Source organism: Ascidiella aspersa, chromosome 4 (assembly GCF_963924565.1).
Source record: "Ascidiella aspersa chromosome 4, kaAscAspe10.2, whole genome shotgun sequence".
Lineage (NCBI taxonomy): Eukaryota > Metazoa > Chordata > Ascidiacea > Phlebobranchia > Ascidiidae > Ascidiella > Ascidiella aspersa.
The window spans coordinates 15,465,530-15,490,983 of record NC_139450.1 but is presented as its reverse complement, the minus strand read 5'-3'; the positions used below and the strand labels follow the sequence as shown (position 1 = coordinate 15,490,983).

Here is a 25,454-nt window from a genome sequence, read left to right as displayed (position 1 = left end):
AGCAACGAAAAATGTTCTTCAGGCTAAAGAAGGACAACTATCCTAACCTGAGGTTCGAACTCAGGACCTCCATAACTTGACCAACGCTTTATCAACTGAGCTAAACAGGCTCACAAGTCTAAACAACTAGAACACCAACCTGCTGTTTGAATAGCCGATGTTGTGTTGCGAACCTATAAGAGCAGGCATAGAATAGTTGTTTTCGACCCTCGACTTGCTTGCACGAAAATCCCTAATTAGGAAACTGATTTTAGTTGACCACTTTAAAGGCTCCCAGCCTTTAAGTTGTGCTTGGACGCCACTTGTTTTGGCAAACGCAACATCCTCTTTACGTCAAATATTGCCTACTTATTTACATTTTCCCTGATTTGCACATAACATATGATTTTCTATAGAAGCTCCTTGCGATAATGATTGTCATATTCAGAGAATTGGGTCAAAAGTATAAAAACAAGGTATGGACATGTTTTTAAAAGACAGGGAAGATCTCGTTAAAGTAATTTTAGGAGCAAAATATGTAATTGTAATATGTCAAAAATTAGAGCCAATTCGTAAAACCCAGGTCAATTTGGGATTCAGTGGCATCCAAATACCCCCAAATCGTTAAAACTATCTTGGCACAACATGTGTTCACCAGTGTTGTCCACATCAGAAGCTCTTTAACGAATTGTAACCCATACCGCTAAAATTAAGCATAATTCTTCTGGGATAAGAAAATACTCTTTTACTGCTTGGTTGCAATAGAGTACAAATATCACTTTATTAGATTAAAAATCTACTAAACAATCGATGTACTTGAAAAAAAAAATTGCCTTCGCCATTTGCTATGTGATACACTACTTGCCAACTGAAAATAAAGATACTTGCTTTACAGCTACAGAATCGTGCGGTCTAAAATGTGTCTTAAGTTTAAAATTTTAGCAAAATCAAGCATTAACTACACGCCTGGGGCAACACAAGAAAGATATAAAAAAAACTTTTTCTATAACAAACAAATATATTTATAAAAAAATGTTTCAGGAGACAATTCGTTAAAAGAAATATCTTCTTAAAAACGATTTATTGTTTTACATTGTTCAAAACATAGAACGGAGTTGAGGAGAAACACATTTACTGAAATAAATATTCAAGACAGTATCGCATTTTCACCATATAACAGTCGCGCATTTCTATTTAGCAGCCCGAACAATGAATTGCTTTTCGTTTTTCGAATACAGTTGACTATTCATTTATTTAGTTCGCCGACATTTACACTAAAAGTTTATTCCAACATGCGTCAGAATTTTCACCTTGCGCGTACATTAAACACTTTCAGTCGAATTCTTTGACGAACTTTCCCAAAAGTGTACGCGGTCTGAGTAGCAAACCAGGTGATGTTTGCAAGGCACCGATATTAAAAACACAAGATATTATGTGAGATCATCTCCACCTCAATCCGCGTATCTTTAGAGGAGGTGGGTGCTTTCCTCCACTGTTAGAAAACCATAGTATATTGAGTAAACTTATTTAGTATAGTTGAATAATGCAAGGCTAGTAAAATACAACAGAAAATAAGCAACAACCCACTTTGAGGTAAAACGGAATGATTATGTAACCAAAATAGTTTTGGTTTAAAAAAAAAAACATGGCAGATTTTGCCAAATATGAAATCTAAACAATTAAATTAGATTACAAAAGCAGAAAAAATCAACAGCTACACATACCCCTTAAATTTAGGTAGCGAATCGATTTGCAAATAGTCAAGAATTTCTGACAACAAAAGTTCGATCACGTCGTTTTCCGCCACGTCATGGAAGTGCTTGAGAACTAAATTTGCAACGCACATCGGCAATCGTTCAAGAGTACGTTGAAATGACACGAAAGGCCGGTTCTATGGGTGCGAATAATAAAGTACATATTACTGATAGGAGTTTTGTTCTGGTAAAGCCGTAGGACGACATTTCAGTTATGTGTTAAGAAAAAATAAAACCTATACTTAACCTAAAAATCGAGTTAGCTCCACCAAGCAACATATCAATAGATAGAAATCGCTATGGTTATAAATCGGCTATACTTAACCTGTTCAATAACATTTAGTAACCAGTACTTAAATGCAGGCAATACAGGCGTTTTTGTTATGCGTGTAATATACTGATCCTTTCCGCTGTCACCGAAAAATGCGTTAACCGAAACCGAGTCCGTAAGTGACGTAACCTGGTGCCACCAAAATGCGGGAATAAATAGCCTAGAAAACAAGGGTGTCTAGTTAACAATTGTAAATTGTTGGTTAAAGTGTTAACTGGAAAATTACGAGTCGCCTGGCTTCAGCACTTGATGATAGCACACACTTTGAGCAAACTTAGGAAATCGATTCAAATCTGGATTATCGCAATCAACCTGGTATAAAAAGACAATCATATTTTATAGCATGTTTCTACTAATAAAAATAGAGATGTATAATGGCGAGTTTAAACAAATATAAGTATATGATAGTGAAATACATAAACTTTAAAATGTACCCTAATGCACAATCACATTTACTATTTACTTACTTGTGACTGTATGGTTTTTCCTTTTGATCCTAAAGGGTTGGGATAAAGATTTTCAAGGTCATTGCATGAAAAAAGGCGCACTTGCTTGCAACCTTCAACCATCATCAACATGCTTGCATCAGGGTCGTAATGGCAGTATTCTTATAAATATTTAAATGCAAGTATTAGATGCTATCATTTACCTTAAAATAAATACTTTTTAAATTTCATTTTTTATAAGGATGTACGTAAAATGTGCTAGTTCCAATATAGTAAAATACCATAATGGCCTTTGTGTCCAACCCATAAAAATGGTCCATTGTGAAGTTTGCCAATACAGTTTGGAAGACAACATTCCTCCTAAAAAAGAAAATTTATTTTGAAATCGTATAACTTGAAACCGAAAATATTAAGATGTACAACTATGTCTATTCATTCAAACGTATAATACTTAAGAATTTCAGTAGTATGTATAATTGCATATATATGAATTAAGATTAGCTGAGAAATAAAAAACAATAAATCAGAAATAGTAATAAAAAGGTGTTGAAAATCAAATTTAACTTGATAATAAAAACATATATATATATTTACTTGCAGCTCAGGAAATACTTTTTTTATATTTTGAACTGCCATGTATGATGACAAACCACGTTGAGTTTTCCTTTTTATGTCTTCCACATATTGCATGAATGTTGTTTGACGAACATTGTATGCCACACCAGTCTATAAAAAAGCAACAATAAAAAGCTACTATTTTTCATTTTACAAATTACACTTGACAATACTAAGTATATGTGACAATCACTTAAAATCAGACAATTCTAGAAGCTAAAACTTTATACATTATTACTTCACTTTCATGTAACTGATGCTAGTAAACCATAAAAAAACATTAAAGCAATTTGTTTGAAAGAGACTTTGAAAAACAAAGGGGAAAATAGGCGCTGGTCTAGAATCCTACCACAGTTCTAAAATCAACGCACAGAATTTGAGTTAGGGTGCGGGTTAGCGTTTGGGTGTGGGTGGGTCAAGTATTATTATATTCTTTATTTAATAATAATACTTGACCCACCTTTACCCAAACGCTAACCCGCACCCTAACCCAAAAGGTGTTTCGTTGTGGTAGGATTCTAGACCAGCGCCGGAAAATAGACAAAGACTGTACTAATTTAAATTAATTGAATAACTCAAAGAAATACCAAATCATGTCGGGAAAAGGACACAGAGAGAAAATAACTAGGGATTTTACATTCATATAAAGTTTTAAATTTAAGGTATAGATTTCATGTGAGCTTAACTGGGAAATAATGTATTTTAGGGGATTAATATCTCTTTTTGTGATATTAAATTAAAAGTGAATGCTTTGCCTTGTATTGCTGTAAATGGGTTTTTCCACGGACTGTAATTGCATTGTTTCCAACAAGTTTTAGTAGGTATTCAATTGTCCATCTTGACAATGGCAAAGATGCAATAAGTTTCTCTAGAATTACTGGTATCCCTGGTTTTAAAAATCTCTCTTCAAAATCTTGGAGATTTAAATCAGATGCATCATACTTTTCGATTTCAAAATTTCGTTGACAGTGACTTAGAGCCATCAGTTATTATAGAGCCATCAGTTATTATTTGTGAGAAGCTAATTTCTAAATAGGCGCTGTTGCAATTGCAATGATCCTAAACTATAAATATAGTATTACGGGGAATCCCCTTTTTATTTAAGAAAGTCTTTTGATAAATTAAAATTTGTCGACACTTTCGATGAAATTCTGATTCCGGGTTGGTATTTATTGTTGTTTTGTTTTAAAATTTAAGTGTTTTCTGTTACGTAATTGCCTATAATGCAACAATCAAAGGGTGTCACACAATCGGTGACAGGTGTCAGTGATTTAGTGACACTGACAGAATGTCAATAAAAGGTCACAACCCCTTTTGTCAATTTACCTACACTGCATAATATAAACCAAGAGCTATTTATCATACAAAATCTCATCCTATAATTTTAACGGCAAAATAAATATTTTTTTACGAAGCAATTTTCCGGGTCATGGATGGTGACGAATGTTTCGTTTATGCTGGGATGTACCATTGAATAAGATTGTAACTTTAAACAACAACTAATTAATAAAACATAAAATTTTGTGGGAACTTTTAATCGCTATTTAGAAATAAATTTCATCTTAAATTTTCGAAAAGCACCTGCAATATATCAAATGAAAAAGTCTCGGAATGGGATCTTGAAACGACTTGGGGACGTCCTGATACGACCATCAGCTAGGATGATCAAACATCAATTCAATGCTTTCTTATGTGGTGGCAGTGGCCATTTTTAGATGTTTAATTAATCGTTTTAAGTAATTAACGAATAACAAAAACATGCGCCCCTTTATTATTTCTTGTCTAATTATCAAAATTGTCATAACGCATCCTTACCAAAAACATCCTGTTGTATATTTATCAAATATTTTATGATTTGTCACTTTTTTACGCCTTTTACCAAACACTCGCTGTCATTCTGAGAACAAAGCATTCGGCTGTTTCACACATGATAAATGTTATATCGTGACGCATATCCTTCCTTATATTGTACTAAAATGTGTGACCTTAAAAATCGCTGTTTTGAGAATTGGCACATTAGCCGCATCTCAAAACAATGATTGAAATTGTGTTTACAGTTAGAAGCCGCTTTTCGTGTACTAATATGGACAGATTCTAACTTCCTTGTAGGAGATAAGTTGAGAGAGAAAGGCGATAAGCCAACACCCGTGTGACGAAATTACTATTAGATAATGTAACAATTGCCGTGTCATTGCTGCGTCATAATCTTTTTCTCGCACAGAAAATTTCTCTTCTAAGTTTTGTGTATAAAAAGGATTGCTTACAAAAATAAAATGTCCAGTTCTCAGGATCAGCTTGCCGGGATTAGCCGGTTTGCCCATAATAGCCAACACAAACTGTGTGGAATTGTAATCAGACAACAGCAATACTTATTGAAGCAATAGCGAGGTTGATTGCCGAGGCAAATTAGTTTAATGAGACTTGCAATTAAACGCGCATGCCTCAAATTGATGCCCGCGAGTGAGGAACGAACCACCTGCAAACTACTTTCCCAAGAAGACTGAAGAAACGAAGCTCAAAGAAAAAATGTGTGCCTAAATCTGTATGGACCACCTACAAACGGCCGCCTAAAAACTGTTATGTTTGGAACTTGCAAGAAGCCAGCTTTAGAAGAAATTAATCTCATCGAAAGATACGTGAAAAGACGCTCCATATCGTCAGCAAAGCATTTGCTTGGATTACGGAACACTAAATATAAACAAGCGTTGCCGATAAAGACATCACCACCGTTTGGAATCATGGAAAACGAAACGGAATTATGGATTTCACTATAACTGCGATTCTGCCTAGTTTATCAGGTGAAAATCTATTGTACTTTTAATATATATATATATATAATAAGTAAAAATATCGACTGAAAGGTCTGTAAATTGTTTTTATGCGACTGTTTATCAAACCATTATGTATCGCATTTCGCAAATTATGTATAGTCTATATCTATGAAGTCTAAGCTTAAACGTCGATCGCACGATCTTTTGATAAATTTTAAAAGAGCTTAATTTTTGTGCTTGGAGCTCAATAGTTTGAAATCAAAGCGTTAAACTTGTGAATCACGACTTAATTTTGTTGCGCACGAAATAATTTTGTGTTAAATTTCCGAATTCTTTTAAACAATTGGTACGTTTTGGGTTTTTGTCTGTTTTTCTCTCATCACCCAGCCGCGTTTACACACGAGTTTAAATACCTCGTATCAAAAAGCATAATGATTTATCCACACGTGAAGCATTAGCTTTCAAATCACAACTTTAGGAACACCCCATTTCCTGCCTTTTGTTGAAAGCAATAGTGAATAAGCAGCAACTTCAAAGCGTATTTTCTTGTGATACATCGTTATTTTAAAACTTACATTGAACGAATTGTGCAAATTAAAAAAAATGCAAATTTATAAGGAGATATTGCTCAATGTTAAAAATCAATAGAATTTAATTCCGAACAAATAACTGCCCCTCCTTTCTTTTGTTTTCACAGTTTCATGTTTTTTTTCATCATTTATGACGAAAGGACTGAACGAGACAAGAAGACAACAACAAAACGCCTGTCGTTCGTTGACTTATCGACAGAAGAAAACATCTTGTTGTTGAACGTGTTGCTAAAGGCTACAACTCGTGACTCATTGCCTTGTTCATGTTCATTTCGCTCAAATCGTATGAAGCACTTTCTAACAAAGTCAATTGTGTTAAAAAATAGCAACCTTTCGGGTATATTGCGAAAAGCAGCCGCCGTGTTACATTCACGACGGCAATTCCATTTGTGCTGGAGTGTCTGTAGCGTTATAAGTAGGGCCATTTTTATTTTAACCTAAAAAAAAATAAATTAACTTTATTTTTATCAAATTTTAACTTTATTTTAACCTAACGAAATTGCTTGTTTGTAGAGGCCACAGTTCTTCCTTGAATTGATGCCAGTTACCCAAACATAATATTTTGTCGATTTCGAACCCAAACGTGATATTTTGTCGCAAAGTCAAGGTGTTTTATGGTTTATAAAAGTGCATCTTTTTTTGGCGATAGATTTAGCTTGCTTAGGCATTTTTGTATTATAGAATGTCAGTAGGTAGCTATTCCTAAAATTCAAACTGTTGATCTTCGAAAAGACAACGTTTATGAAGAAGATGAAGTGTTTTATACGAATTATTTAAATACGTAACAACCAATAAAAAAATGATTTGCGATTAAAGTTACTGCTGATCCAAGTGGGCATTGTGCCATTTTGCCTGCTTTTATGGGTTAATGTGGTTTAATTGTGTCGCAGTTCCTGATTTGCAATGCTTCCACGACGATGTTTACAAAAACTACTCTCAAGATACACAAAAACGTTGTCAAAAGCCATAACTTGACAAAAAATTTTATTAATAAATTTTAACTTTATTGTAAATTTTAACTTTATTTTGACCTATAAACTTCTTAGTAACAGCCCCTCGGTGCTGAAAACAACTTTATTCTTTGATTCGTGGTAAGACGAGGTCCTTAAAAAATTTTAACTTTATTGACTTTTGCGGGCCCTAGTTATAAGTAATAATTAGTGGATAATTTGGAATTTATTGTATTGTGTATTTATCAAATATGTTACGATTTATGATTTGTCACTTTTTCACGCCTTTTACCAAACACTCCCTGTCATTCTGAGAACAGAGCATTCGGCTGTTTCACACATGATAAATGTTATATCGTGACACATATTTCTGTAACAGATAAAAGTATTTCACCTGTATGAACGCGTTATTGTTAAAGTTCCCGGCTGCCAAAAAGGCTCCGGGTTATAAATCATTTCCCCTTTTGGGTGTTGCCTTTCCTCTTTTATGCAAACTTTCAACTTATATATGCGAAAGCTTATATCAATATAACCAGTTGGTCGCCAGTTAAATACTGAAAGGTTGTGTTGCTCGCCGGCTTCTGGCTGGCTTGCTAAACACCAGCCTACAAACACTGTATGGATTTGTAATCAGACTACAACAATACCTTGAAGTAATAGCGAGGTTGATTGGTCGAGGCAAATTAGTTTAATGAGACTTGCAATTAAACTACGCTGCTTCAAATACTAAATTAAATGTTTTCATTAAATATTTTAAAATTAACTTGGGATATTATCTCAATTTATGCACATAAAAAAAATTGCTTTCTGTTCGCTACGTTTTTTATGTTAAGTTGAATAATTGCTCGTATTCGGATGAGTTTATCGATTTTAATAGATTAATGCTTAATATTTTATTTTAATGACATTACTTGGAGTTGGCTTAATTATTATCATGCACATGACTAGGGATGTAAAATCCTTATACAAAAAATATATTCTTAGTTTTTAAGCAGTTGGATAAGGGAAATTAAGTTCATTTCATAAAGTCTATAGAAAAAGTTGAACCCAAATGCTTTAGTTTAGAATATAAAGATTTGTTGTTAATCGCGAACAGTTTGACGTGCGACAGATTTTAAGAAACTATAGCCTCAATGTTAACAGTTTACAACGCTGTGTGCTGTCGAAATTAAACATGTTGCCGGGAAGTTACAAATCGAATTAGCTTAGCTCAGCTTTAATGATACCACTTTGAAACAAAAATATGCAGATGTAAAAATCCTGCCAAATTCATTCTCGATCGCACAACTCGCCAGCAATAACTCAGCTCGAACGTTTCATACCGTTTGTCTGTTGCGCTGAAATCCATTTGTAAAAACTCCAAAGTTTCGTCGATGTTCGACTGCCCTTTGCGGATATCATTGAGTTCCACTGGTTATTAATGCTTTTGGAATAATTCTTGGTTTCCTTTTAAGCATGGTTTATTATGTGCTTATTTCTAAGATTTGTGCTTATTGTAGAGTTGTGTGCTTAGTTTGTCTAATAGTTGAATTCCAGGGAATATTTTTCTCCTGTTTGGTCTTTTTGAACAAGGTTTGAAAACATAACATTTAGCCAATTAAAAGCGAATGCAGTGTACAAAATCGTGACAGTTGTGGAGACGAACTTATGTAGCCCTACCCTTTTTATTTTAAAGGTAAACCGATGAAAAGCCATATAAAATCATTACTATGAGGCTGCACTTTGAAAATTACAAATCCTATATCTTCATGACTTGTGTTGTTGCGTGACATTTTTTCAAGTTTTTTCTTAATTTTACAGTTCTTCAATGGATTAGTATGTATGAATTTCATATTACTGCTTTGCAATATGGCGATTATATTTTATGTATTTGTAGTATGCTATATGATTGTATAACAAGCCTTCCCAACTTTAAAGTTAAAAAATATCCGTTTTCTTTATTCTCGATTCGACTTCGGATTAGTCAAATACTTTTGCATCTTGTCAAAGACATCGTAATAAATGCCATCAGATTTGTGTGTATTTATGTGTCGCCTCGTATTCCTGCCCTCTTAATTTGAATTTTTTTGCCGCTTTGCAATACTACTTGAATCTTAAATTCAATAGCATGTATTGCATGTGCACAAGTTTGCTCAAAAACTGCAGTTTTTGGATTACTTGTTTTATGGTGCTATATTGTTTCGCCAGCGATATAATCCGGATAGCCGTATTAGATCCGTTTGCTTAAATTTGAAACGATTGCGCATCCCTGAGCTACACAAATAACATTTAGTACCCAACTGTCTACAGCCTGTATTTCGCCAATTTACGTAACTAAATACGGTGAATATTTAGCAATCTACTTATATGAGGTGCCATTTAATTCATCCACTCACAGTACAAGGTTAGAAAATCTTAACAAAATTCCATTTCGCCTTAACAATTTTCAGTTCGCGGCCATATTAGATTCAAAATATTTTACTGCGCATGCGCACGTCGGACTCGGGTTTCAAGTTGTTTTACGTGGTCTTACTCGAGTCCCGAGTACCCAAACAAACCGACACCTCGAGTCCCGAGTCCGTGTCCGACAGAATTGTATCCATTCTTAATATAAATTGTGTCTAAGGCGTAGGCCTACGCCTACTGTGACAAAAACAAAACAATTTCATATCACCAGCAATACTACAACACTTTTTATTTGATGGTTAGCTGGTAAATGTAAAGCATGATGTATATATATTAAATTACCTGAAAATAAACACATAATATAAAAATTACATTTATTTAATTGTCCTAATTAAAAGTCCGGTCAGTTAAAAAACAAATAAACCTAAAAAATGATATATTTATCTACAAGAGGGCACGAAAAAGGGACGCTCTTCGCATATAGGTATTGGTTTGTAACCGTCACCAGTCAAGAGTGATAAGCTAACACATCGGAATTTCATAGACTGCTCCAAACAAGCTGCGTTTTGATGGCAGGTACAATCTTTCTGTAAAAATAAATAACTTTGTGGTGGTGTTTTTTTAATTTCAATATATGCAGCCAAATGCTCAACAGGGGACGTGGCGTTGTATTGTAAATGTGCGCAAGAATGTGCAAAAAAATCCTAGTAAAGTCGTAGAAGGAGGTAGAGTCAAAATAAAATTGAAAAAAATGGTTCAGGCAAAGAGGATAAAGGAAAAGTCGAGAGAAAGCATTCAGACTTAGAGAAGAAGATTTAGCGACGAAAAGTAAAAGAAGAAGACTTAGTGGAGAGTAGTAAGTGTAGAAGGTTAGCTAATTAAGTAGAGAAGATAAGAGGAAGACGAGAAGATTAAGAGTAGAAGATTAGAAAACAAAGATTTAAAGAACAAGAAGTAAAGAAGTAGAGTTAGTGAAAAAAATGTACCCCTTAAAAAAAGTACCCTTATTACCTATTTCAAAATGCGTTTTCATTTAAAAATGTGCGCACATTCTGAAAAATTGGTGCACTTTTATTTGCACATTTTCGAGTGCAAATTTTTATTCACACTGTGCAAAAAACGCTTGCATCCCCGTCTCCAAATGCTAGTAAAGTGCAGGTATAGACAATGCGAGTACTGACTTTTAACAAATGTTGGATTGCTGGACTAAATGCCGATTCATCTGGAATGTATAGCCTACTGGCATACACATAAGACACAAAGGTAAAGGTATGTACATAACTGAATTTGAAAATTAAATAATATACCTGAATTCAACGAAGAATACCCTAAACAAAAAAAAAACACAAGCTTACCATCCCAAAATATGAATACAGTTCGTTCCAACCAAAATTCCATTTGTGCAAGTGCACACACCATTTTGGCATGTTTGACCTTCGTGACATGATGGGTTGCAAATGTTTGCTAAAAACACAATATTATACATCAAATTATTTTATCTTGGTACTAAGCCTGTTATAAAGGTTACCATTCCGTGCTTGTTTGTAATATTTGTACTAATTTCACTACAGTGTCTTACAAAATACTATAGTGCGCCTATTTATAAGAAACGTGCCTATTTTTCAGCTACATAACCAATTTGCCTTAGTTTAAGCGCAATTCCCCCAGTTAAGACTTTATAGGACAGTTTTTAAATCGGATCCAACATATTTCTTTAAAAAAAAGTTCTCATTACTGGTGCTTCCCTAGTGGATCTGTCAGCAGCATACCATAAAGTATCGACTGCTCCAGCAAAAACGTTTCAGAATAACTAAAGATCAGTGCCTTAATTACTGAGATGACACAAAATATTTTAAGCAACCAAGGCTTTTAAGTCGAATTCTGTGGCAAGCAGTGGCGAAGACCAAATAATGGTCATCAACAAGGTAGAGTCTTAGCCCACAGGCGACCGTGCAGTCGCATTTCCCTTTAATAAAAATATTTATCTGTAAATGCGATTTGTGTGTTACCACACAATACGAAGATTTTGGTAGCATCGAGAAAGGATTTTGGTAGCATCGAGGAAGTTCTCAGCAGCTACACGTCTGACGAGCTCTCGAGACATACAGTCGAGACAACAACCTCTGAACAAACTGGGCAAAAACCCAAGTATGTGCCTTTCACCTACGGAGCGTAGTGCTAAGCATGCTTAACATCTTATGAGACGGAACCAAGCTGGTATACTTTTGGGTTTCAAACTTTATTGATTTTGAACTTATAGAAATCACATCGAAGAGCTAAAAGCAAAGTGAATTTAAAATATAACAATCTAGTTAAACAGTGAAACTCCAACTTGTGCCCCAAATCCTGGCTACTTAATCGGCAGACATGAGCCTGTACTATTCTGCTACAAAATATGCATGCCCAGTGTGGGAAAGGTCGGCATTTTCCAAAAAATTGAACTGTATCACTGGATGTCTTTTACCATTTTTCATGAACGGCTTGTTCCCATACTTGCTAGAAGATTGAAACTGGTAAATATCTCTTGAACCTAGGCAACGCCGGGTTTTTTAATTGTCTGGTAACATCTAACATCGAAGAGAAATGGTACGTGGCGATTTGTAGTCGCCGTTTTTGCATCGGCTATTGTGGGATTGATGCTTGGGCGTCGCTGTTTTGGCAACGGAATGTCAGCGCTTGTTTGGGGTTAACGGTGAAAAATGGGTGGGTTTAGAATTGTGTTTCGGGTTTAAGTTATCAGTTTGGTTAGTGATGATGTTTGGGCTAGGACTTTTTGTTGGGTAATAGGCTGTTTAGATCTTACTCTGGCCCTTAAAGTTTTATTTCGACGGGTTTACGTCTTATTCGGATTTAGACCTAATTTCGACTACTATTATTATTATTGGTTCTAATTTGGTATTATTAAAAATTGTGTATTATTCCGATACTTGTGTTATTCAAATTTTGGTCTTCAAGTTTGAGTCCAAGAGCTGTTACTATTAGTGCGATTAATATTTGCCTTATGATACTAAATTTACACATAAAGAGTAAAACGTTTAAAAAAAAGTAAATCGCCGAGTCCCTGAATCATATGTTGCTAAATACATAAACCGTTTGCTTTTGCCCAACAAGTACTTCTACTTCAAATCCATAAATAGATATTTCTGCGGATTTGGCGATTTAACTTATCTAAGGAAAAGACTGAAATACTTCTTATTGCATATTTAATGTTTTAAAAAAAGAAGAATAGTCTACTAGGACACTCAACATCTGTTTTTGTTTTAATGTGTTGAGTTTTACCAAAAGTTGTAAACACTTTATCTCTTTAAATAAAAAAAACCATAAGACTTACAGGTTGGATTTGAAATCGCAGGTTTCGGAACTATGGAATTTGTGACACAAATATTATTTTTGCACACTTGAGGTGGGTTACAGCTCGGATAGCAATGGTTAGCTGAAAAATAAGCGATGTTGTAAGCATTTTTTCTTATCGCCACAAATTAACAGTTTTAATTTTCTTATATTTTAATAAGTTAATGGTAAATTACACCCTTAAGCAATTCGACTGTCTCCTAATCCTAAAAAAAACAATTACACTTTATATTATAATGTTTGATTCGGATTTACCATGACCTTCTCTGTGACAAACAATGTTTTTCAAAATGTAACGATCTTTGATTAGTTTTAGGAACGTCCAGAATAACAACTCGAATATTTGTACAGCTATGTGCGTATTTTGTTGCCATGCTTTAAACTTAACCCATAATTGTTTTTTTTAATTCAGGCGAAGTAGTGTTTGCTTGCCGAGCTGCAATTGCCGCGAATCGAATAATGAAGGTCATACCTTTGGATTTGCAAGCGTTGGATTGGTTTTATAAATACCGTTAGTGGAAATGATATCTTGCCCAGATACTGTTTTCTTTTATTGTTTTGGCTTACCATTGTGGTTTACACAGGCGTGTTTTTGTTCATGCCAATATCCATTTTGACATTTACAACCACTTGCCGTACATACACGACCATGGGTACACACATGATTGCATTGGAGGTTATTGCTATTGTGGTTGTTACTGATTTGTTGTTGTGGTTGTTGCTGTTGTTGATTTGCTAAAAAATATAATACAAAACCAACAAATTAATTTAAACATGTGCAATGATCGTCTATTTGTGTCTTACATGCCTGATTCGGATATATTTGGAATAGAGCAAAATGAAAAAAAATGTGACATTAGCGTATTGATAGTCACATCTGAATTTTTTGTAGGATTTTGCTATCAATTCAAATATTATTTATATTAGAGCTCTGTTGCCAAAGGCCTTGTGTTTATTATGTTCTGGCATACATTTGGTTTCAATTATTTTTTCAGCATCCCATATTACTAAAGCTCGCTTGGCAATTTGGTGTCCGAATAAAACGGAGCTGTAAAGTGCTGTTCCCCGTTAATAAGTATATGCATTTTGTATACAAGTTTTCAGTTAATTGATTCCGCATTGAACTAATACTGACGAGATATTAGTATTGTTAAGGTAATATGCACCTAAGCATTGAGATACACGTTAAGTTTAACAAACGTGTGCCAAAGCACATGGTCTTGCGACGCACCAGATCAGGGTTCTTAAACTGGGGGGCGCGCCACCCCTAGGGGGCGTAAAAAGTTTAGAAGAAGGAGACGCACAGTTTGAGAACCTCTGGTTTACAACAAAAGTTTATATATTTATATAACAAAATGCTAATATTGCCTAATGCAGAGGTCTACAATACCCATCCAGTTGTCGGCTAAAACGAAAATACGTAGTGTCTCGACGGGCCGTAATGGTCTTCCACTAACAATTTTTTTGTTAAGCGTGTGCTTTTAAACAGTTATCCAAGAAGTAGATGACAAAATGCGTGAAGCGTGAAAAAATTGACAAATGTTTAATTTAGGAAAGGTAACAAATAAATTTTAAAAAATGAGCAAATAGCCTACAAAAAAATGTTTACAGAAGTAGACTTAAAGGTTTCCACAAAATGCAAACATAACAGAAACTCGAATCTGATTCACGCAAAGCGCCCACAAAAAATTATGAGGTTAATCAATATTGATATAGTACTGTAGATTCACTTTGATCTAAAGTTGATTGTACTCTTTGGTTTGGGTGACCGCTAAGTAATTTTAAGAGACCGCAAGTGTTTCATTTAAATACCAAAAAATAGCCATATTTGCTTAAACGAATTATTTATTATTTTTTAGGAAACCGCTGGAGAAATTTAAAACACCTTAAAAAAAACATTGCTTTGTACTAGCAGAATTTATTAAACCTGTGTAGCTCAGTTGGTAGAGCGAAGGTCCTTGTATGAAGGGTCTTAAGTTTGAACCTTACTGCAGGCTAGTTATTTTCTAGCCAAGACCTGCTTACATCATTGATCGACAGATTCGATGAGTCTGCGATGGCTTTCGGTGTACTAGGTTCATCTTACTACGCTTATGCCCAGAAAATTGACGACGGGTCGAATAATTTACATTGGCGTACCGACCATTCACACGGGCCGCATGTTGTCGATCCTAGGCCTATAAAGTCTTACCGTTATGACCGTTATGACCGCAATTAAAGCCATTCCAGTTTCCTTGCCGGCAAGTACATAGGTTGTTAATGCATTCACGCTCTCCTGTGCAATGGATCGGGTTACAAAGGTTGTTATTGTTGGGGTTGCTGTTGTAGTTGTTGTTGCTGTTGGGGTTGTTGTAATTGTTTTGGGTATTAGGGTTGAGGTAGTTGTTGTTATTGGGGTTATTGTGATTGTTAGGGTTGTTAGGGTTGTTAGGGTAGTTAGGGTTATTGGGGTTGTTGGGGTTGTTGGGGTTGTTGGGGTTGTTGGGGTTGTTGGGGTTGTTGGGGTTGTTGGGGTTGTTGGGGTTGCTGTTGTAGTTGTTAGGGTTGTTGTAGTTGTTGGGGTTGCTGTTGTAGCTGTTAGGGTTGTTGTAGTTGTTGGGATTGCTGTTGTGGTTGTTTGGGTTGTTGTAGTTGTTGGGGTTGCTGTTGTAGTTGTTTGGGTTGTTGTAGTTGTTGGGGTTGCTGTTGTAGTTGTTTGGGTTGTTGTAGTTGTTGGGGTTGCTGTTGTAGTTGTTAGGGTTGTTGTAGTTATTAGGGTTGTTGTAGTTGTTGTTAGGGTAGTTAGGGTTGTTGTTGGGGTTGTTGTAGGGGTTGAAGTTATTGTTACCTGAAAATAAAACATAAACAAACAACATTTTAGCCAAAGATTTTTGTAAATATATCTTGGTATTTTTGTATAAATAACAAAATTCGTTAAAGAACCGATGTTATTTACGGTAAGCCTAATAGATAAATAACTCAATAACACAAACTCAAATTAGTTTTACTCTTTGGACATAAAATTTGTTTACGGACGAAAAGTGTGAACACAAAAGGTTACCAATCCGTTAATAGTAATCGAAGTAATTGACTATATTGTTGTTTTAAATCATTTTTACAAGATTCGTTTTAGGTTTTTTGTAATGTGTTGCGAAATACTGGTCAAAATTGGATGACAGTAGTAATTTAAACAGTTTACAATTTGTTTGAAGAAAATTGCGATAATGCATTGACTATAATTTAAGTTGTTTATAGATAATGTGACCTAGCTAATTTGACTCGTAATTTAAAAAAAGGTATTTCTTTGCCTGCAACATTGCCTTCCATACAACGATATAAACAGGGCTTAAAGTTTACCGTATTGAATGCATGCACGACCATTCCAGTATAATTTGGGGCAAACACATTTGTTGTGATCGCATACACGTTCCCCTGTACATGGAAATATCGCACTACAAAAAATGTTGTTGTGGTGGTTGCTGTTGTAGTTGTTGCCTGGAAATAAAACATGAGATAATAACATTCCAGATAAAGCATGTCGACAACGCTCCTTGGTTATCTCTGCAATTTATTTACTAAAATGAAAATCTTTAAACTAATGTATTTTTTGTTACTAGTTTTACATATTCAACAAATTTCCTAGGCAGCCAAGAAAAAAAGGATTTGTAATGAAACGCGCCAAAGCTCAAAACAGTTTACGTATTACAATACTTTATTTTCTGATTTTGCGGTTTTAAAGACTTTCTAAAATTTCTGAAGCAGGTCGAAGTCCTGAGAATTGCACTCCTTTGCAATAGATGATTAGAGAACAGAGGGCCTTTGATAGGATTCGAAAAATGATTTCTGACATTTGCTTTGTATTTTTTGCTTAATTTATTTTTTGAAACAACTGCCAAGACTAATTGTTTTACCATCGCAAAATGGCAATAACATATTTACAATGGAACACTGAACACGGATCTGTTCATAATCTTCAGTAGAAAAAGATTGTCCCAAATAAAAATAAAAGAATGAATCTTTTATCATATATTTGGGCCACTCTTTTTCTACTGAATATTTACTTTCAAGCGTATGGTAAATCTTCCTTTTCACTTTGGTGAAGACTTTGAAAACAATTGTCGTATGTTTATATTCCTGGTAGTTGAGTTAGTTGAAATAAACTATTTTTATTTTATTGTGATAGGAAATAACATAGGTTATATTGATTTCTGGTTTTAGAAGATAAAAAAAGTTATATATTTTTTCGCGGTAGTACGGCTGATTTTATTAAAAAGTACCACCTCCGGCACGTCGCAACACACCCAAAAAGCATGGTCTCGCAGCACACCGGTTGCGGAGATTTAGAGTTTTAGACCACTGATTAGACCAGGTTTTCTCAACCGTGACCCTCAGCCCCCCAGGGGCACGGGCATAACTCTCTAGCTAGGTAACCTAATTCTACCGTTTATGTTGGGTAATTGGAACCGATATAATTTGTTCGTTTTGTCGCGAAAAGTTTGTATTAACGCGGCCTATCGCTGTGGCGGAACAATTACTGTGCTGCTTCAAATGCCAAAATGCCAGGTACCGTACATAAATTTTCTTAAAGGGCTTTAAGTTACAAACAAACATTCCATCGTAAAATGCGCAAAGTTAGCTACAGGGTTACTCAAGGTCAACTTTGGTAGTAATTACTTTGTATTCTTTGCAGCATGTTATTTAACTGCCTAATTAACATATTACATTTGTAATGAAGTATAACCAAAACCCAACATTGTTTTCATAGCACTCCCTATGGGCAAAAAATAAGTTTTGGCAACAACCTGGTGTTTCTATTATGTTTTATGTTCTTGTTTATTTTTTCGTGTAGTTATGCACACTAATTAATTGGCAGTTATTTATAAAGTTATTAATTTGTTGGACTTCGTTTAATGGCTGATTTTGTTACTAACGCCGAGAAGTAAAACAATAAATACAATACTATGTATTTTTTATAAGCAGGGGGCCACGAGGGCTGAGAGCCTACCAAAGGGGGCCACATAGAATAAAAGGTTGAGAACCAATGGATTAGACTGTTTTCTAAAAGGTTTTTTTACGTTGAACTTAAAAACCCTTTTCCGCATTGCGTTTACTTTTTCGTAATAGATTTGAAAAATTGTCCAGATTTGAATAAGTTTACTAAAGTCTAACAAAGCTTCATCGATCGAAACAAAAACTTTAAACTTTAGTTTTTTGCATGTTCTTTGTCGAAACGCTCGATTTGTCCGAGCATATATTTGTATTTTTATTTTACAACGAAACGGAACAAGTAATATAAAATATTCTCAGTGGTTTTATATTACGAAAAATAAAATACAACCCTGAATATCCCACTTGCCAATCAAAGACAACTGATTTTTATTTTTGTTGGTATAGAATTAAATATTCAGTGGCTAACTTTCAATTGTTTTTTTTGCAACATTTAACAATTAGTCTATTAGATGTAAATTGTAAATGATTTGACTTCGACATGAGAACCACAATAGTAATGACGTATGGAACTTAACTTACTATTTGCCGAAAACGACTAGATTTAAACTTAAATTGTTTTGCAAATAGCTTAAGTCCGACTTAAGTATGTTTTAGACATAATAAAGGTAATTTATACAACTATATAACACAAAGCTTAACGTTTACCGTAAATGCATTTTGCACCATTCCAATCTGGTTGAGGGCAAGTACATTTGTTTAGAATGCATATACGCCCCCCTGTACATTGAAGGTAGTTATTGTTGTTGTAATTGTTGTGGTTATTGAGATTGTTGTAGTTGTTGCAACCGTTGGGGTTATTGTAGTTGTTAGGGTTGTAGTTTGGGTTGTTGTAGTTGTTAGGATTGTTGTAGTGGTTGGTGCCTGAAAATAAAATGTAAATTAACAACCTTTCAGACAGAGCATGTAGACAACGCATCTTTTATAGATCTTCGGATTTTTTAGCGGGGTAGTTAAGATTTTAGAGATGATGTCACAAATTTACGTCATGAAACATGTAACCCTAATAAAGTTGCGGTTCTTGGCGACCTTTGCGCAATTGTGCAACTGAAATGAGTCGAAACACATTCAAGAAAGCAAATTGTTCACCCAACGCGAGACAAATACAGTAGGCTAATGATATACCAAGAATATTATGGAAACAAATTTTGAGCTCTTTACCCAAACAGTTAAATAGCAGCCACAAAACATCGTAGAAGTTTAGCGCCTTAGTAGATTCTCGCAAATTGCCCGAAACATTGCATTTGTTGATTTAGAAAAATGTTATGACTCATTTTTTGGTGACAATTTGAAAATTGTTTCTTAAACCCAGAGAGTAGCATGCCTACTCATATTTAGTTTTATATATGTTTTATCGTCCTTAGAAGTCCATCGCATAACAGTGCACCTGTAGAATAACACGTGTTGCCATCTCCTTGGTATCCAGGATTACATTGGCAAGTTCTGTAATGTCTGTAAGTTGAAGAGAATTGACAAGAAGCATGTCGACTACATGGTCCGCATTGATTATGTCCGGCACCTGACAAATTAATAGAAAATCTTAGTTGTGATTACATTTATATTAGGTTTCTACGTTCTCGTTTAACCGTTACAAGAAGCAAACAGTAAAATTTAAATTATTTTAAATACATTCGGTAACAGCAAACGTTCACTAACCTTTAGGATAACACAATGAATAGGGGTTACCACCGAAACCAGAATGGCACTGACATCTACCATGAATGCATATCGCGTCATAGCCACATTTGCCACAGCCATTATATCCACCGAATGGTCCACCAATTAACCCACCACCTAGTCCACCACCTAGCCCTCCACCTAGTCCACCACCTGCGCAAAAATATAAGGTTTTAACCTTATATGACGTCACCACCCAGAAGAATTTTAGTCAAAGTGGCTTGGTGTAATGTATTTTACCGAATCTGAAACAATAAAATCAACTTTACACATGTAGGGAAAAGTCATTTGATTTATTGTCATTCAATCGCATTCATAAAGTTGTAACAAAAGGCTTAGGCCTACCAAAAGAGCAAAACTTCGAATTTTAAAGACTTCGAAATATCTCTCGGCATCCTTAAGCTTTAATAACGGCCCCCGGTTGGGAACCACTGATTTTTTAGACTTTGAATGGATACAAGGATTAGATAGCAACGGCAAAATTACGTAACCTCACAAAAACTTCTAAAGAGAGTAGTGATTAAAATTCTCGGTCAGAAACCAAATGGGTGGAAGGGAAAACTCAAGAAATTACACGCGAAAATAATATCTATAGGCTAACTATTGACTTGTACACATTTTTTTAATTCGGCTAAACCAATGATTCCCAATTTTTTATGTGTGATGTACCCATTAAAAACACCCGTTTCTTTGTTTTTTGGTTAACAAACCTTTTGATTTGGAACTAGGCGTTAAGCATAAAGCAATTTGCAAAATTACATGAGTTGTTAGGGCCGTTTGGTATTTAAAAAAAATGCTGTATGATGGCTACATAAAGTCGTATTTTGAAAGACTGTACGATCTTTTATGCAGAGTCTCGTAAAGCTTATTCGATAGATAGTTAAACATTGTCCTAGTTACCTCGTACATTTCGTAAGTGGCATTATGAGTTTTTGTATTTGACAAAAGGCCTGCGGCAGAGGATAGTGGCCTACTATTTGATAAAAAAATATTTGATATTAAACAACTTCTATAGACCTACCACTGATGTTTAAAAAACGTGATATAATATATATCTTAGAAAATATTAACAGTATGAGTAAAAATAGTTTAAGGGCCTAAAATAATTTAGTTTATTAATTGTTCATGTAGGTTGACTAAAATTAGTTTCTATACTTACCACCTAAGGGAAAACATATATTGCCAATTTCGAAATGACCATGGCAGCAACCGCATACATTGCCACCAGTTCCATTGGTATTTGGCCGACACTTCTTTGGAAAGACACACTCCGGGTCACACGTATGCGTTTCTGAAATAGTATATAGTAAAGATCGAAACAAATTCGACGTGGCAGTCCTAGTGTTGTAGCAGGTATATAACGCAATCTTGGACAATCTATTTACAAAAAAGCATTTATATTTCAGCCAATATATTTACTTAGAATTTTTAGTTTTGAGTTTACTTTGACGAACGAAACACAAACCTTTAAAATCATTTTAGCCGAATGGGCCGCATTGCCACTTTTAAAATTTCGATAGGCGGCAAAACCTATTAAGTCATATGGGTGACGTCATAAGTTACGTCCTATATTGACGTCATAAAACAACTTAACTTATAAACACCCGCTCTTCGAGAGTGAACTCGTGCGTAAATATGCAAGTAAATATCGCCATGCCTTAGCAATAGTGCTGCATAAAAGTGTTCGACGGATGTTGAAATGCGACATTAGTATTGTTTACAGTCTTCAAATATATAAGATTGGGCTTACATCAAACACTGCGAGTTCTACACGTTTTGATTATGGTGAAACCAATTGTTACTAAAAGTGAGAATAAGTGGTGGGCCGCACGTAAACATCAAGCGGGCCGCGGGTTGGACATCCCTCATTTAAACCTTTTTGCTACCGACAGGTAAACTTTTTGCCATTTGGTAAATCTTCATTATTTATTGGAAAATGGCGTGAAAAAGGTTTGGAACCAGTGTTTGAGCAAGCTGCAAAGATCAATCACACCATTATAACATCCGTGTAGTTTAGCAAAACGTTTTCTTACTCAAACAAAGTTGCATTTTGGTCGTATGGAAAGCCAAATTGTCCCAGGAACGAATCCAGAATTTCTGTCACAACGTGACATTGTAAAACCATGATATAATTTTTGGTCATAGCCTCGTGAACAGAAAACAACATAACATAACGCCACGGCGTACCGACAATTATTCTTCCGGAGACGCCGTTGCGAGCCGCTGGCGCCTACTTTCACCATTGCCAGTAAGCTAACGGCTTGACTCTCTATAAAGTTCAAATTTTCATTAAATTAATTCAATTAATACATTTTGTCGCGGTTTGCGCTATTTGATGACGTTTTTGCAATGTGGTTGAACAAGCAACAACTCTCCAACTCAAAACCGTAATGACTGAAAATCCCGATCGGAACATTGTTATTTTGGAACTAAAAATGGGCTTACCGAAAATTATGGAGAATGCACTAAGCGTTTGCGCTAAGCTTAAAAAAGTATGCGTGTATTTTGATTTTAAAGGGACCTAGTCGATAATCACAAACAACGTACCATAAATATACCTTTAAGAAAGTGCAATAAATGTCATCGGTAATATATGTTTTATGATGTCATTTAAGTTGGACCGTTAAACTCTTTATTGGTGTTATGTTCGTATTGAAAAGATACAATACTTATATTTAAGCGCAATACAATGTATTCAAAGTACTAAGTAGGCGAAATGTCCATTAGCCTACTGATAGTTCCAATTTAGGGTAGGCATGACATTATTTTTACAAAATGCTAACATACTAAATGACTTTTTTGTGGATTTTTCTTACCTGGGTAAGACATTTTGCCCAGTAGAAAGTTTTTAAAAATAAAGAAAATATAGTATTTAACCCTAAAACAAATTTATTTTCTATGGTTAACTTATCTTTTCCTGCTTTGTTATAGTTACATATTGACCTACTTACAATTGCAGTGTACTTTTACCGAAATTCATTTTGCGATTTGTGTTTATTTATATCGCAATTTATTTTTTGATTTAATTTTTTGCAAGCTCAAGCAAAAAAAACTCATAATATATTTCCTCAACAAGACCACTTGACTCATTTGAAAATTATGGGGCGAATCGTCATGATATCTTCTATTTTGGTATATATTTCTGATTGAAGCAACTAAATCTAAATCTTTGCCCAACGCGCATTTTTTTAAAGTCGTATTAGTTTCTTTGTTTATATTCCTTATAGTCCTGTAGGATTTTTCCTAATATTTTTTTCGTTGCATCGTGCAATAATTTACCTGTTTGAAGAAGGGATCCTCCGAGAAAACAGTTGCCTTGCAAATAAGGAAACAATCCAGGAGAATTTGGCAATCCTCCTAAATATGAATTTCCCCCGGGAAACCCCAAAGAAAACAAATCTGATAAGTTAAATCCACTGTTAAACAACAGCGGAAAAAGTATTTCCATATTTATGTTTCCGGATAACTGACTGAAGATGTTGCCTCCGAGGGGTGATGGGATGTTCGCATTTGGGAATGCATTATTAAAAATGCCAAGAAAACGTTGGGTCAAATTTCCGTCAGGGGTAGTCGTAACTGTAACAGCATTTGGCTGACTGTCAACATAAGTAAATGTCAACCCGAACGAACAAATTATCACAATAAAATTAAAATACATTTTCTAAAATTTAAATAATATAAATATGGCATACTTAAACAAAAATGAAAATCAACTGTTTTGTTTCTACCCTGTGCACTATTCTATTGCTTATATTATTTGTTTGCCTGTTCTGCTGTTAAGATAAAGCTGTGTTGATTCTTTAAACCTTTCGCACATCCTAACAACCAGCACAAAAGCATCAACCGAAATAAGTACATGAGAGATTTCCACAAAGATTCCATCTACGGTGATTCCATTTCGTGCGTCACTTATATTCATATAATCGAGATCGCACGAGGAGGTACCAAGACACTGCAAATCGGTGCCTGGAACCGAAAATTTGCGGATATACCATCTAAGAAGCGGAACTGATTAGCCCCGAGCGCTTACGATTAATGCTTCAAGGCACACATTCCGCATTGCAGAAAAGATAGGCTACATCACTCCTGTGATTCCTATAGTCTCACTATATCACTTGTGTATTGCCTGGGAATTTATTTTAATATAAATGGTTTAACCAAGTCCCGTTTCTGTTTTGCAGTAAAGCATGATTTATTGATAATAGCAATCTTGTTCGCGTTCTCTAGTAAAAAACACAAAATTATTCCGGAATTTTTTCTCATAATTATTACGAGCGAATATCTTAAACTGTATTTTACACAGTATAAATTGCCCAAATGGTTGGCGCAGCTTTTAATAAGGACATCAATTGTGCATAAATAACCCTATTTTCCTAAATCATGTTTCCCTTGCTTTGTATTTAATTCGCCAAATTTAAATAAAATTCGCATATAGCAGGATTAAGTTAACTTATTCGGTAATGGATTTTGCTCAGTATCAAAACATCGTTATTGTTTAAATCAGTGGTTGTCAAACTTTTTTAAAAAATTACGCAACGGCCCCTAGCAATTTATTAATTTGCTCACGGTCCCCTTAAAAAAAAATATACACAAAATAAGGGGGTCCGTCATTTAGTTTTAAGGGTTCAATGAAGGCCTAATTGAAATATTAGTGTATATTTAAGAAGTAATCAATTTATCAAAAACAACAGTTTATTTAAAAATAAAGCGGTATTGCACAGAAGGCATTAAACTCCGCTACCCTTTCGCATTTTTGGACCGAAATCAGAGACTTATGAAGTCTATTTGTATTGTGTCGTAAATTCATGACGTCAATTTGAAAAATTTTTGCCTATTGTGGTTCACGCGAGACCAAAAACAATTTTAGGGGTCCGCGGTAAAAAAAGTTTAAGAACCCCTGCGTTAGCGTAAGGTCACTATCCGCGTTAAGGTCGAGACTGAGTTTGGCGATCCTTCGTTTTTACCCGCAATTAGGCCTATTTACTACATCGATGTATAGCCTCGTTGTTATTATCGTGTTTGTTAAGCTTGGTTTGGAAAAGTATGTTGCCTGAAAATTTTATTGCACAAAAAATATTCTTCTTTAGGAGCGTCGTGATAAATTTTTATTAGGTGCTTCGCGGTCCCAAAAAATTATCTCGTGGACCCCTGAAGGACCGCGGACCCCAGTTAAAAAAACACTGGTTTAAATGCTAATTCTGCAGTATTACTTGAGTAAGATTACATGGCAAAACTTCAACTTGCCACGTAAAAATCCTGCCTTTCTATGTTATGCTGTTTAAAGAGTCCTTCTACCGAAAACCTCAACGAAAAAGTGACTTACAGATAAATTAAACATAGCTTATATTTTTACATTTTATTAGGCAATTTAGTCATAAAATATGGAGTTAGATAAAACGTTTAATGGTTAAATTCTCAAAACGCGTATGTTACAAACACTAGTTGGCCAAGTTGCACGTGATACCATCACCCGCATAAGGAAGGACACATACGCAAGAATAATCATTGTCGAGAAATATGCAAATTGCATTATCGTTGCACGTCGTGTTGCATTTCGACAAACCTACAAAGAAAATAAATTTAGAAAATCAAAGAAGTTGAAATGAGATATGTCTTTTT

General features: G+C 34.8%; 2 protein-coding genes across 6 annotated transcripts; both read right to left on the bottom strand.

Annotated features, from left to right (window-relative positions):
• Positions 1-1,245: 1,245 nt before the first annotated feature.
• On the bottom strand, positions 1,246-4,179 carry LOC146148147 (lysine-specific demethylase 8-like). The gene is made up of 8 exons (XM_083387429.1): positions 3,881-4,179; positions 3,105-3,236; positions 2,792-2,870; positions 2,532-2,671; positions 2,291-2,376; positions 2,059-2,224; positions 1,704-1,870; positions 1,246-1,471 (listed from the first exon to the last, which is right to left on the bottom strand). The coding sequence occupies exons 1-8, from the start codon at positions 4,106-4,108 to the stop codon at positions 1,420-1,422; spliced, it is 1,050 nt and encodes a 349-aa protein (XP_083243555.1). The 5' UTR covers positions 4,109-4,179; the 3' UTR covers positions 1,246-1,419.
• A 5,906-nt stretch (positions 4,180-10,085) lies between these two features.
• Positions 10,086-23,517, bottom strand: LOC146148146 (uncharacterized). Of its 5 annotated transcripts, none has more exons than XM_083386942.1 (12): positions 23,115-23,517; positions 20,995-21,126; positions 19,815-19,988; positions 19,546-19,677; positions 18,807-19,022; positions 16,509-16,646; positions 15,699-15,999; positions 15,364-15,644; positions 13,740-13,907; positions 13,153-13,254; positions 11,177-11,285; positions 10,086-10,408 (listed from the first exon to the last, which is right to left on the bottom strand). In XM_083386942.1, coding segments are annotated over exons 1-12 (2,133 nt in total). In that variant the 5' UTR covers positions 23,494-23,517; the 3' UTR covers positions 10,086-10,407. The 5 variants fall into 5 exon arrangements, with proteins under 5 accessions (XP_083243068.1, XP_083243070.1, XP_083243066.1 ...); XM_083386944.1 differs by having other exon boundaries at positions 15,894-15,999; XM_083386940.1 differs by having other exon boundaries at positions 15,364-15,999.
• Between the last annotated feature and the right edge of the window lie 1,937 nt (positions 23,518-25,454).